We start from the raw sequence: 14702 nt of genomic DNA on the forward strand, positions 1-14702 counted from the left end.
GGGAGTCCCTTCTTCTTCAGGTCCTCTGCTGCCTCTGCTGCGTTTCCATAAGTAATCGGCCCACTGTCAAAAAAGACTCGCAGTTTTGCTGGCGGTGGTGTTTGAAACCTTATTCCTTTTTCTCTAAGAACCCTCCTGATCTGCATATACGCCTTCCTTTTTGCTAGCGTTTCCGCAGGGTAGTCATGATCAAAGTAGATCCTCCTGTCACTGTGGTAAATCTCCTTTTTCTTCCACGCAGAATGCAGGACCATCTCTTTAATTTTAAACTGCTGGAAGTAGACAATCACCGATCTGGCTTGCGCTTCTCTTGGCGGTTTGGGACCGAGCGCTCTGTGGCATCGTTGTATTCCAAGGTCAACATCAGCAAGGGGTTCCAGCTCTTTTCTAATAAAGTTCTCTATGAATTGGGAGATATTGTTTCCCTCAATTCCCTCCGGAATCCCGTAAATGCGAACATTGTTACGTCTTGAGCGTGCTTCCAAATCTGTTAGCTTTAACTGCAAACTTTCCTGAGCTTCTAGCGACTGGCTCAGTGCCTCTCTAAAGTCCACGGACCACTCTTCAGCTTCGGCTATCCGAGCCTCGGCCTCACTCACTCTGCCAGTAGTCGTTTTTAGATCGGTTGCAACCTCGTTAAAGCTTCTGGTGAATTTCCTCTCGAATGTTCGCTAGCTCCTTTTTCATGTCGTCTCTGATTCTATCTCGAAAGTTACTCAGCTCAGTCTTCATCTCTGTTGTCATCATCTTTATATCTGTGCGGATGGCGGCGATGTTAACTTCCATATTATCCACCACTGTTAATTTAGCATTTTGTCCATGCGCGCCATCACTCTCTCCTTGTTCGTCGGCCATGACGCCCTCAGTCGTTATTTTCTCACCCTTCTCACTTTTCCCAGACTGCTTTCCCTTGCCTTTCCTGTACTTTTCCCTTCCATCACTGATTATTAAAAAATTAAATCTTACTTATATTCAAATTGGGGAATAAACTCCGACCGAACGGGAGTGCGGGATTATGCGGCCATACGCTTTGGATTACCACCGGAAGTCTGACTTTTGCTCCTTTAAACATCAAATTGTTTTTCAGCAACCCCCACTCGCTTTGTATAAAACAGTGGTTGGCGTATTTGTCTGGACATAGTTCTGCTTGAGCTCTCTACAGCAAGGATTAACAAAGCTATATCATCTACTATACTACACAGGTATCAGACCTAATGACCTCAGCATCACAAGAATTAGAGACTAGTGACTAGGCAAGGTGTGATTTCTGTTTTTATTTTTGTTTATGTTTTTCTTTTCCTCGAGACCGTAGATGGGGGTTTGCGGCGACGCAGAGGGGTCTGCGGGGGTACGCCACTGATTCGACGCAGAAGCATAAATCAGCCTTTAGCCGTTTAGCTGTGAACCAGGGCTTATCATCGTCATACCCAGTGGTGGAATGTAACTAAGTACATTTACTCTGTACTTAAGTACAAATGTTGAGGTACTTGTACTTTACTGGAGTCTTTTTGTTTTCATGCCACTTTCTACTTCTACTCCGCCACATTTCAGAGACAAATATTGGACTTTTTACTCCACTACATTCATCTGTTACAGCTGTGTTAAGTGTTAAATATAAACATTTCGATTTATTCACACAAAACACATGTAGCTTATAAAATACAATGTTTTATCATAAATTAAACTACCAAACAATATAACGGCCTACAAGTCCAACTGAAATGATTAGACCATTAAACACTTAGCTGATTGACAGCACTCTTTGGATGGTTTCCAGTTTCTAAAATGTGAGGGTTTCTCTGCATTGAGTACTTTTACTTTTAATACTTTAAGTACATTTTCCTGATGATACTTACATACTTTTACTTAAGTAACATTTTCAATGAAGGACTTTTTTACAGTTTAAAGTACTTTTACTTAAGTAAAGGATCTGAGTACTTCTTCCAACACTGGTTATACCCATAGACTGTTAATATTAATAATAATGATAATAATATACAGTCTATGATTATACCTCACCGTGGTGCATGATGGTACGTATTATTTTTTTTTATTAGCAAAACTTTACAAACATGTTGTACAGTGTTTGAACAATTCGGCATCACACGTCATACAAAAAAATAAAATAAAGGGCGTGCATGGTCTTTCCAGAAGCTGATGTGTGACGTCACATCCTCTGTTTACTCATCCAGACTGTTGTTAGCAGTTCTGAAAACATCCCAGTCTGTACAGTCCCAACACTTCTTAGATGGCGTCGGGGTTAAAATCCTGTTTCTGGTGAACAAATGAATGAGCTTGGCTTTCAGTCTGGGGTTTATTTCGGACACCGCACACATTGTATACAAAATTTAAATTTATTCCACCAACTCTGCTCCGGTCGCAAAATTACGAATCCCACTATGGCCACGCCAAGACCCGCCCTACGAAGCAGCTTGATTGGTTGGGTTTAGGCATTTCACCTCGAGTGGTTAAGGTTAGGGTTAGGGGATTGGTCAGGGGATAGGACCTGTACATGTAAGCATGGACGCCTGGCCAATAGTAGTGTGTGAACGCTATTGAAGGGCGGGTCTTGGCGTGGCCATAGTGGGATTCGTAATATCGCGCTCCGGTCGCATCTACACGCCTGCTTCCTCTTTCTCTATCTCTCTTCTGCCCACTTTCAACACACACACGCACACACTGAGCTCTCTTAAAGGAGCCGCAGCACCATTTTACAACAAATGCCTTATCGCTCTGATGTGACCGAACCCGACCATAATTTCTAAATATCTGTCCGAACCCGGCCAGGCCCGTCGGGTACCGTCGGGGAAAAAAGTTTCAGGACAGGGAGTCAGGCGCCACTTTCGTGTATTTAAAGTGTTACACGGATTCTTCTGTGATTTCCCCCACCCCCCCGACTTTTTCACACATTAACGCTACTGTCTCGTCTCCGTTTTTTGCCTTACAGGAGGGGTGATGCGATGTACTCGTTTGTCTTGGTAAGTAGCGTTATGTTACATTAATAAATACATCGCAACTCCATCAGCAGCTAACGTTAACGTTACAACACTAACGTTAACACTCAACTGGCTAACGTTATCGGTGTTAGCTAAACTGGTTGAACTTTAAAGTCTACTCTACTACTACTCTAAGCAAGTTGAGTCCTAGATTAGCTACAAGCAGTTATCAGGAAAGGCCGTAACGTATCACTACATGACACTATCTATTTGTAAGTTTATTAGAGCAAACGTTATTATTATTTTAAATTAAATTGTGTGATTTTTATACATTATAACCTACAAGGCTATAGGTCTAGCTACAACCTATCCTACACTACATGTTATGCAACCTAAAAATAGTACATGTTTGCCTCTCTTTAGGTCATTTGTTGTGTTCTGGTTTCAGAATGATAAAGGACCGTTAAAGAACAATTAGATACAAAATAGGATGTAGGCTCTACAGGATGGTTTGTTTCTTGGCAACTATCATGTTTTCCCAAATTATATACAGATTTGTAGACATTCTCTTATCAAATGGCTTGAAAATAGTGTAAATGGGTCTAATGCCCAATTGTTTTCAACACCTGGCTCTACCCTGTGTGTAGCTGAACATTAAGTTATGGCTTTTGTTTTTTTACACTCACCATCTTTCCATCTTTTCAGGAACTACTGCCTCTGTGATGGATCTCCAAAAAGTCCTGAAAACTACGCTGAAGAACAAATATCTGAAACTGAACGGCGCATACTCTGAAAACTCATTACTTCCTTCAAGACTTTGCTTTCGGGAGCTCAAGAATGACAACACATTATCTAATTTGTACCAGCATGAGTTTAGATATGTTGACAAATCTGACCTTCATACTTGGCTTTTTTTTAAAACTGTCCCACTCGCAGATATTTTATCATGCGACTGCAAACATCACAGCAGCCAGAGAACAGTCCTCACTTTGGGAGTGTCTGGAGTTGGAAAAACCACAACAGTGCAGAGTTGTGCTCTTGAGTGGGCCGAGGGGAAAGGGTACTACAACATCAAGCTTCTATTTCCTCTCACGTTCTGGGAGTTGAACTTGCTTAAACTCGAAATGAGCCTAATTGAACTTCTCCAGACGTTTTACCCCGAATTGAACAAGCTCAATGTTTCCAGCCTAAATGAAAACAAGGTGTGGTTTGTGCTTGACGGACTGGATGAGTATCATCTCCCGCTAAACTTCAGCTGTCCAACTGTTAGGGATGTTTCTGAGGTATCCACAGTGGATACTCTAGTGACCAATCTGATCAGGGGGAATTTACTTCCCAGCGCTCACATATGGATAACGACCCGATTTGCAGCGGCAACCAAAATCCCTGAAAGCTTTTTGCTTAAGGAGACCGAAGTTCAAGGGTTCAGTGATGAACAGAAGGAGCAGCACTTCAGGACAGTTATCGGTAACAAGGATCTGTCCAACAAAGCCATCGACCATGTGAAAATATCAAGGAGCCTGGACTTCCTTTGCGAGATACCTCCAATCTGCACCATCATGGCAAATGTGTTGAAGAGTCATCTCAAATCAGATGATGGGTTGAAAATCAATCCCCTGAATTTAACCCAGATTTACACAAATCTGGTCAAAGCATCAAACTCAGACATTGTTGCCAAGCTGAAAAAGCTGGCACTCCCTCGGATGGGAGAGGGTAGTGTTATATATGAGCATGATCTTTCAGAAAGTGACATAAGTGTTGAGGAGGCGTCAACTTTCTCCAAAGAGTGTCCACTTGTGTTGAGAGAAGAGAAGGGGCTGCATAACACCACAGTGTTTCGCTTTGGCCACTTAAGCATTCAGGAGTTCTTGGCTGCGTCTGCTGAATTGGACGAGATTGAAGCAGGTTCTCTCCAGTCTGTTCGTTGTCGGTATCTGGTGGACCAGGCGCTCCAGAGTGATGAGGGACAATCCGATGTCTTCCTTCGCTTCCTCTTTGGCCTCATTAAGGAGCGTGGCACGTTGGAGCCCACCGATCCACTGTTTGACTACACCAAGAAGAAGATCCTGGAGAACATTTTGTCGTACACAGCTGTGGGTTTGTTCCACTGTCTGAGGGAATACGACAACCAGGCTTTACTGAAAGAAGTCAAGTTCTTTCTGAAGTTCGGCTCCTCTCCAATCCGTGATTTCTACCCAATGCACTGGGAATTTGTGAGGCAAAGGACCAGCAATTTTGAAGGGATGAGAGATTGTTTTGAGATGCAAGTTTCCAAGAGATCTGATGAAAGACTCCTCAGGCACCTGCCAGCTATTTTGAAATCCAGGAAAGCCATGTAAGTTTGTACTCATTGGATTCAGCCGCTTATCATTCATATTCATACATTACTAAAAGCTCAGTCTTTCGGTTCGGCAGCTTACAAAAAGGTTATTTACCTTGTTGGTAGGGCATCCCACCAAATAGATTATTAATTAATTAATCAAAGTGACTTCATAGTCATTGTTATATATCCTCATATATGCTAGAAGACAGTGCCAATACAAAATAAATATTTGCAGTGTTCATATTCTTATGGAGTGCACTGTTGTCCAGGGACAAGCCAGTAATAGAGAGGTGAAAACAAAGTTGCTGTTGTATGCTATAATTTGTGTTGGGTATTGTTATTAAAGGATAAGGCTGGTTTTCTCCCAAAGTTTTTTAAGTCCCATCTCCTTGCAGGCTGCGGTTCTCCAACCTGACCGATAAGTGTTGTCCAGCCTTAGCAGCAGTCCTGAGCACAAGAGAGTCATACCTGAGAGAGCTGGACCTGGGATACAACAGCATCAGTGACGATGGAGTCAGGAAACTTGTAGAGGGGCTGAGTGATCAAAACTGCAGACTGAAAACAATCAGATTGCAAGGCTGTGGAGTGACGTGGCTGGCCTGTGAATACCTGTCCCCTGCCCTGAGGCAGTCCCAGAAACTGCAAGAGTTGGATCTCAGCATGAATGAAATAGGAGATGACGGACTGAGACATCTTGCCAATGGTTTGAGATCTCCTAAATGCCAGTTAGAAACACTAAAGTAAGTGTTGGGAAATACATCTAACATGTCCTCTCCTTTCTCTTAAAGAGCCCCTATTATACTCATTTTCAGCATCCTATTTGTACTCTTGATGGTCTACTAGAATAGGTTTACATGCTTTGATGTTCAAAGAACATATTATTGTACTCATACTGCCCATTGCTGCAGCTCCTGAAACAGTCTTTGCCCGCCTTCTTCAAAAGCCCAGTCTGCTCTGATTGGTTAGCTGGCCCACTCTGTTGTGATTGGCCAACCAAATCAAACAAACCACTGGGCAGACTATGCTTGCTCAGGCAGCACCAATGGGCAGCACATATGAAAAACTAGGCTGACATTTTCAATTGCTGACATCACTCGTTGAGGAATTATAACAGGAAGGTGGGTGAGGCGTTTCAGTCTGTGGGAGAGAAAGCTCCATTAGCTTTTTTGTGCTTTATACATCTATTTCATATAGGGCTGGGCTTGATGTTGATTATATATACACAAACAAATCTAAAACACTGAAAGACTGGAAAAAAAGCAAAATAGGGGCTTTTTAATATGAATTTGTTATGAAAACATTGAAAATGAAGAATGTTCCTTATTTTGACAGCGTTGCATGTTTATATGCACATGCAATTACACAGATATGACCATTTGTCAAAGAAAAAGTTTATTTCAAAAGAATCACGGTGTTGGGCAATAAACAAAGTCTGCTCAAATTTTAACATTGAAAAAATAATGCAACTCAAACTAAATGTGTTGATTATAGACATGTAGCTTTTCCTTTTTCAATTGTGAACATTTAGCATTTCAGCATTTCTGTTCTGTTCTGTCATTTTTTTCATAGATTATCACAGTGCAACATTGAGCAAAAGGGCTGCTCTTGTCTGGCCTCGGCTCTGCAGAAGAACACTGGCCACCTGAAAGTGTTGGACCTGAGCATCAACATGGTCGGAGACGAAGGGGCCATTGAGCTCTTTCAAAAATGTGATATATCGCAGCTAACGAAGCTAGAGTGAGTACAACTTTGTATAAATGCATTCAGCTCTGCCTAACATAAATAAATAAGTAGATATCAATAACAGAACCACTTTGTATCTCTTTGGCAGGATGTACCACTGTGGCCTCACTGCGTTAAGCTGTAGAAGTATCGGAGAAGCTCTGAAAGTTGAAACCAGCACTCTGGTAGAACTCAATTTGAGCAACAACGACTTGAAAGATGAAGGTTTCGGGCTCATCTGCGAAGGCATGTATGCATGGTGTAGTCTGGAAAAACTCAAGTAAGGATGCCTTACTATTACATTTCTCTTTTGATTATTTCAGTCAGTAGACTGGTGATAGAATCATTTTATTCTTTTCCACAGTGTTCAGCAGAAAATGCTCATGTACCAATAACTTTAATGTTCCTAAACCATTGATTAAATACATTTCTTCTTATTTCCTGTCAGTGTTTCAAGATGTGGAATCACTGGTACGGGTTGCTGTAAGTTGGCAAAGGTCCTGTGTTGCGTCTCCCAGCTCTACGGGGTGCCGATGGCCAAAAGAGAATTGCATGCAGTGGAGCTGAAAGAGCTTGACCTCAGCATGAACTGCCTGAGAGACGAAGGAATCAAAGCCATTTCAGCTGGCCTGAAGAATCCGTACCTCAATCTGAAAACTCTCAAGTAAATCATTTTCCAACTGTTATTCTTCATTAAAGGAAGACGCCGTAGCCCCAGAGTTAGATAAGTCCATACATACCCTTCTCATCTCCGTGCGTGCTGTAACGCTGTCTGATGGCCTCAGCAGCAGCAGCTCATCACAGAAAATGCAGGTGAATGGTTCCAGTAATCCTACTGCTCCGAATTGTGACACAAGTGACAAAATAACTCCAACATGTTCCTATTTCCATGTTGTGATTTGTAGAGTCACAGCGTGTACAAAAAACAACGTAACATGAGACACAGCCGTCTTCTAACAGTAAACAAACCGGGAACTATATTCTCAGACAGGCTTGCTGCGAGCATATCACTCCGCGGAAGTAGCAGAGCTTCGCCTTCTGAGAATATAGTTCCCGGTTTGTTTACTGTTAGAAGACGGCTGTGTCTCATGTTACGTTGTTTTTTGTACACGCTGTGACTCTATAAATCACAACATGTAAATAGGAACATGTTGGTGTTATTTTGACAGCATTACAGCACGCACGGAGATGAGAAGGGTATGTATTGACTAACTCTGGGGGTTACGGTGAATAAGCTAAATTCCCAATAAGTCGGCGTGTTCCTTTAAACAAATGTTATGTTAAGCCAAGTTCAGAACAAAGAACCAAGTCGAAACTTGCAACTACTTGCAACGCGCAGGTCTGCAACGACTTGCAGACCTTTGCCATCTCAACCAGTTGAGTTTGTAGCTGACTTGACCAGCTTACTTTGCGTTTGGCTGTTGAAACAGGTAGACCAGTTCAGACCAAAGATTTGCGACGAGACCGCTTTTAGAAGGTCGCAGAGAAAGGTTTCAGCGGTCTGAATCGGCCCGTCTCAGCTCGACTCAAACCAGCTGATGGTGTTGCTGCGTTTTCGTTTTAGAACGACCGGGATGTCACCTGTTCCAATAGCGAAGTCATCTTCTCAAGTCAGTTACAATAAAATTATCCATAATCCGTTTTATTTCTGTTACAAACTGTTAACGGAGATGCCCACAAGCACGTACGGTCGAGCGAAGTGGAGAATGACTGAAGAGAGGGAGCGTCTAGGACAAAGCCGTGACTCAGAGAAATGAAACGTGTTTTCGCCGATTCATCACTAGAAATGCAACCGTAGCAAGCACTACTTAGTATCACTAGCGTTATCCACGTTCATATTTAGACGCAACAAATGATGTATCCAGCTACTAAAAGCCTCGTGTCGCGTTGGTGTGAACTGGAAGGTGTCCGAACGCTGCAGACCGGTGCGTTGCATGTAGTTACAAGTTTCAACTTGTCTCGTCGCAAATCTTCTGGGTCTGGGCTGGGCTTTACGTTTTAAAACCAGCCACTGGCGACTTGACAGTTCAGACCGTTGAAACTTTTCCATGCAACGTTCTAAAACCGGTCTCGTCTCTTTGCAAATCTTTGGTCTGAACTGCAGCTTTAGAAGAACGACATGCTATAACGTGATTTTTGTTCCATTTCAGCTTGAGTCACTGCAGGCTGACTGATGGCTGTTGTGCAGAGCTTGCATCGGGATTTGCATCACAGGGCTACGTCATCAGGGAGCTGGACCTGTCTGGCAATAACCTGCAAGATAAGGGAGTGAAGAAACTCTCTTTGGGACTCAGAAGCCCTCAAAGTAAACTTGAGAAATTGTCGTAAGTCTTTCTTCATTTGTTCATCTAGCTCCTAGGAAATTCCAATGAATACAAATTCACTAATTTATTGTCAGTCAAAACATGGGTCCAGCTAACTCAAAGCTATGCAATAAGTGCTGCTATTCAAAGTAGGAGTTACTTTTTCAGGGAACCCCCAGTGTTCTCCCAGTTAAATTGAAGGCTTTTTAAGACCTTTTTAATACTTAGAATACAATTCAATGGCTATATAACGGATATAATATAATAATTATGTTATATATGATAAGATAATATGTTATGTAATATAATGACAATGTAAATGCCAATTGCTCCTTTCTGCTTTTGCGTCTAAAGGCTGCTTGAAAACAGCGGAATAGGAATTTGTCTGTTATTTCCGGTTGATGCCGTCATATACGCGTCAGCATGTTGGATGTTTCCGTTCACATACCCTCAGCACCATTTCCTTCTGCCTTGTTGGCCTTGCTGGCTAGACCTTTAGACACTTGCCCATTCTGAGGCGACATGCTGTCCTTAGCTTGTTAGTAGCACTGCGCGAGGCGCTTTGTTTTCTTTCCTGGCATCTGACTGATTTGCTCCAGAGACGCGTCAACACTTGGGCTTCAACCCCACACAACGTTACTGCAGTGTTTAAAGTTAACGTAAACTCTCGGTTCTTCCCAATTTCGGATCACATTCCTGCTGGAATATGCTCGGTTGTGTAGTTTTTGGTTTAGAAGCCTAATTGCCGATTTCTTGCGCTAGAAGGTGCCGCTATACTCCGTTACGGTATTCAGCTGCAATGATGGACGGGAAGCCCAAGTGTTGATGCATGGGCAGTATGCTCAGGTTGACACGGGCGTCAGGTGCCATCCAGCATCTACCACAAAAGACCAACACTGAGCTAACGTTAGCTAGCTAGGCCTAGCGGTGAATCTGCAATATACTTCATCTGCTACCGCGAGCCAATCTCCTCCGGCACCACTTTCCGACAGTGATGATTTTGCACTTAGTGCATGATGCAAACGTTTATGTAAAACTCTTTTCTCTTTTATTTTTCTTCTCTGTCTTCTTGGTTTGTTATATTTCCGGTCCGGTGAAAAATAAACATTACCAGTCAAAATAAGGCCTCTCTCTCTCTCTCTCTCTCTCTCTCTCTCTCTCTCTCTCTCTCTCTCTCTCTCTCTCTCTCTCTGTCTCCCTCTCTCCAGTCTTGTCTAGTCTCCTTCGCATGAACCCAATCTCATGTCTCGTCTCGTGAGCTAAGTGTCTCGTCACACCCCTAGTGGCAACTGAAGGGTTTTATTCCGAGCATTCAAAACAAGCTGTATGTGGAAGAGGCTAAGCTGAGTCAGGGCTGTGGACCGTAGGCCTCTGCATGGACACTTGGACTGATCAGTCCAACTGTCTTTTCTGCCGACGGTCGCCCGCTGGGTTGGTGTGTCAGAGCCTTTAGGATATCTCCAGTTGTGTACGTGCTGTAGCGGTACATACAGGGAGCTGGTTTCTGGTCCAATCTCAAGTACCTGTGTTTCCTTCCAGACTGAGGTCCTGTTGCCTGAGCTCTAGGAGCATTCAGTTCCTGACCAATGCCCTGAAGTCAAACCCCCAACATCTGGAAGAGCTGCATCTGATGGGCAACAATCTGGAAGACTCAGGAATCCGAGTGCTTATGGAACTAACAAAGAACAAGAAATATGCCTTACACACAATAGAGTGAGTACTGCTAATGATGATATAAAAAACTGTGGGCCTTCCTTTCTCACTTTCCTTTACCCTAGTCATTATAAAGCGGTAAAATGTTTAATATGTATTCTTTATATATGTAAATTTTTCCTATCAAGTCTTAAATAACTAGTACAGTTCTGAGTGCAAATGAAGTGTGAAGCTGGCTACACATGACCCGCGGTAAACCGCGAGGTAGGACACAGCGCAGGTATACGTCGTTGTTGCTTCTGTAATTGATTGCTCCTTGAAAGGTCAGCGGCAACACAAAAAGTAATGTGGACTTCTGAGCGGTGCGCGACGCCTAGCGTAGTGCTTCCTCCGAGGTGTCTTCCCCGCTCTCCCCATTGGAAAACAATGGCACAGCCAGCTCAGAGTGGTTTTACCACAGTTTGTGTGTAGGCGGCTTCACTCACTTTTCAGACTTAATCCCAGAAGTATTCATGTGCCCTTTTTTTTCTTTTCAGTGTCTCAACAGATTGAGAAGACAGACAGAAAACAGACACAAGGACACAAGCTCCTCAAACGGGCTCCCATTTGTTAGACCATACTTACACCACTGACTCAATGGCCTTGCATTTCAGTGCATATTGTAGCTACAACATCAGATGATTTACCGTATCTACTCTGAATATTTTTAGAAATGATGTGATATACCCAAAATGTATTTTAAAGCAAAAGTCTGTCAGCAATTCAAGATATTTTTGTGATGCTACTTTGTATGAATAATTAGTTTTTTATACAGTGCCGTAGTTTTTAACTGTGTGTCTTTATCTTACAGTGCACAACACTTGAAATAAAGATAATTGGAGAAAAGTGAAGGAAGTGTATGATAATTGTTGTCTGCTCATGAAACATGTCTGATGCACGATTTGAAATAAGATGTAATCTCTGTAACCACAAAATAAACTCCCTTGTATTTGTTCAACGCTGGTTCATTTCTATGTTATAGCAGCACTCCCCTCTAGTGGCCAAACTTTGTAATTTCAGTATGTGTTTGACAGTTGAAATACTGTAGTAGGTACCATGGCTGCATCTCTTGTCAGTACAGCACAGCAGGCAGGATCAGCTGTGTCATCACAGTGAACCAGTGCAAGGCCACTGAAGGAGGTAGGATATGGGTCACTTCTCAATGCAACACAATAACAACTAACATGCATTTTGACAGCATCCAGGAACCGGCATGTTGCAAAGGGCTGGTGATTTCTTGGACGTTTGTAATTATTTTGGCACATTTTTAAGGGTAAAAACCGATCATTCAACCTGGACCCTATGTTCCTATGTTTTTGTGTCTAAGTGACTGATGGGAACAACAATCTTTGACATTGGTCCAGTATTAAGCGAGATTGCTGCAGTTGGCAGCGGAGAAACAAGCTACAATGTAAGTTAACAGGACAATTGTCCAGCTTGTAAATGTACGTTCACAAAAGTGCTCCTTTTACCGCTGACAGACTCAGATTAATATTCTAAGTGTCTGACAACATTATGGAAAGGATTTCTAAGGAGATTAACCTTTCTGTTAAAGAGTAAAATCCTTTTTTTAAACGTGACAGAAAAAAAAAAATATGTATAGTGCAGAATATTGTCAAAACGTAGATGTGCGTAACATAAACCTGTAAAACAAAAATGTTTTTCAATCAAAACTTGACTGTGTGATTGTTTTAAAGAAATGCCAATAAACCAGGGAACGTTTTTCTCCCATCCCGGAATGCTGTGTGGACTAGCAAGACCTTCCTGTGCAGCGCTGTGGAGATAGGTCTGACAATGCGAGATTATAAAGTTGCTGATCTTCCTCTGTGCAAGATAACTGGACCGTACGGTAGTCCTAAAACCTGCCAAGGTGATGACCTTTGCCCCTGTAAATGTGACCACTGCAGGTCAAATCTGTGGAGATGCACCACGAGGCCCTGAACAAGGTGCTGCCTGGTGACAATGTGGGCTTTTAAATCCTTGTGCCAGCCAGCTTCACCTCTCAGGTCAGCAAACAGGGGTTGATGCATCTGATCATGCTGATGTTTGTTGAGTGTTCATTTTTCTGATAAGTTTGGTTTTTATTAGTTATTTGATGCTATAAAAATGGGGTGAAACATAACAACTGACAGCTGTGATTGGGCATTGGGCAGTTTTATGGCCGGGACTTTGATACTGCGGCTCCATCCCAAATTACAATGGCAGCGGCAGTATCCGGAATATTTTGGCTTCACTTTTGTAAAGTGAGAGGAAATGTGTCGTCCATCCATCTTCTTTATTTTTTGTTTTTACAGTCTATGGTCATCATACAGGGATTAGCTTTAGAAGGATACTGACTTAAAGGTGGAGTCTGCGATTCTAATAAAATACACTTTTTTTTATCAAATTTAACAAATATCCGTTCTGTGTGTGCGCTGAAAAGAAAATCCGGTGTTCATAAACAGCCCTTGCTCTGTAAATGGGAAATGACCGAGCCACACAACACTATTCCACAGCTCATGTTCATGCACGGGACAGCAGGAGCAGGCCTGAAGGCCATGGATGTAGGGACGGTAAAAAAGGAGCACTATCCTCCACTTCTCCATACAGTAAGAATGTGCTTGTGAGAACTTCTCTTAGAATTTGGGCTCAATTCGAACGCTGTTTTGGTTTAAAATCTTTCTCCATCCAAACTCCAATAGCCACTTATCATATAAAATAACAAAAAATTGCCGGTGCAACACACATCTTCTTACTTAATAATTTTATTTCTTAAGATGCATAACAGTGACTAACATTTCGATGTAAGATTAAATCTTCAGTCAGAGTCATCTGTGTTGCACTGACAATTTTTTGTTATTTTATACTGTTGTGTCCTGCCTTGGTTGCACCGGATTGTTGTGGTCTGCAGAAGCGCAGAGAACTCTCTCTTTTTTACCAGCCACTAGATAGATAGATAGATAGATAGATAGATAGATAGATAGATAGTTTTATTGCCATTGCATATCTCTACACAATGAAATTAAGATGACATCAATCACTCACTTAGCAGCATAAAGGATAAAAAGTGACATTGTCAGCAACAGTTAATAGATAAATATATAGTATAAAAATAAAATAAAAATATTAAAACAAGAATAAGAAAACCAGTACATTTAAAAACAGTATGGTTCAAGTCCAGATTTGATTAATTTTTCAACCTTTCAGCAGCTCATTTATGGCCCTTGGTTTGTCCTCATGACCCCGAGCCTGCCTGAGGGTAGAGTGTCAAACAGGATATGGCCAGGGTGTGTAGGATCCACTCTGATGCTTGCTGCTCTTCTCTGCAGCCTATTGGAGTAGATGTCCTCAAGGCACATTGGGAGAGGTGCACCAATGATTCTCTGGGCTGTTTTAATTACCCGCTACATTTACATTTCCTAAAATCAATTATGATTTCTTTTGTTTTCTTTGTGTTGAGGATTAAGTTGTTTCTGCTGCACCATGATACCAGTGATTGGACCTCCTCCCTGCAGGTGGTCTCCTCATTGTTGGTTACCAGCCCCACCACAGCTGTGTCATCTGCAAATTTCAAAATGGAGTTTGAGTCATGAATGGGAGAACAGTCATATGTGAATAGTGAGTAGAGGAGCGGACTGAGAACACAGCCCTGGGGAGTGCCAGTGTTGAGGATGGTGGTGGATCACTAATCATACTTTCCCTCCATATCTTGTAGACAATGCTTTTTCAATTTGGTCCAATCAAGGC

At 42.3% G+C, this 14702-nt stretch overlaps 1 protein-coding gene across 1 annotated transcript; it reads left to right on the forward strand.

Annotated features, from left to right (window-relative positions):
• Positions 1–2667: 2667 nt before the first annotated feature.
• LOC114547614 (NACHT, LRR and PYD domains-containing protein 12) lies at positions 2668–11934 on the forward strand. The gene is made up of 9 exons (XM_028566886.1): positions 2668–2978; positions 3642–5271; positions 5655–5999; positions 6829–6996; positions 7091–7261; positions 7430–7645; positions 9132–9305; positions 10824–10997; positions 11474–11934. Exons 2-9 carry the CDS (start codon positions 3659–3661, stop codon positions 11487–11489), a joined length of 2877 nt encoding a protein of 958 aa, XP_028422687.1. The 5' UTR covers positions 2668–2978; positions 3642–3658; the 3' UTR covers positions 11490–11934.
• The last annotated feature ends 2768 nt before the right edge of the window (positions 11935–14702 follow it).

This window comes from Perca flavescens, chromosome 2 (genome assembly GCF_004354835.1).
Source record: "Perca flavescens isolate YP-PL-M2 chromosome 2, PFLA_1.0, whole genome shotgun sequence".
Classification (NCBI taxonomy): Eukaryota; Metazoa; Chordata; class Actinopteri; order Perciformes; family Percidae; genus Perca; species Perca flavescens.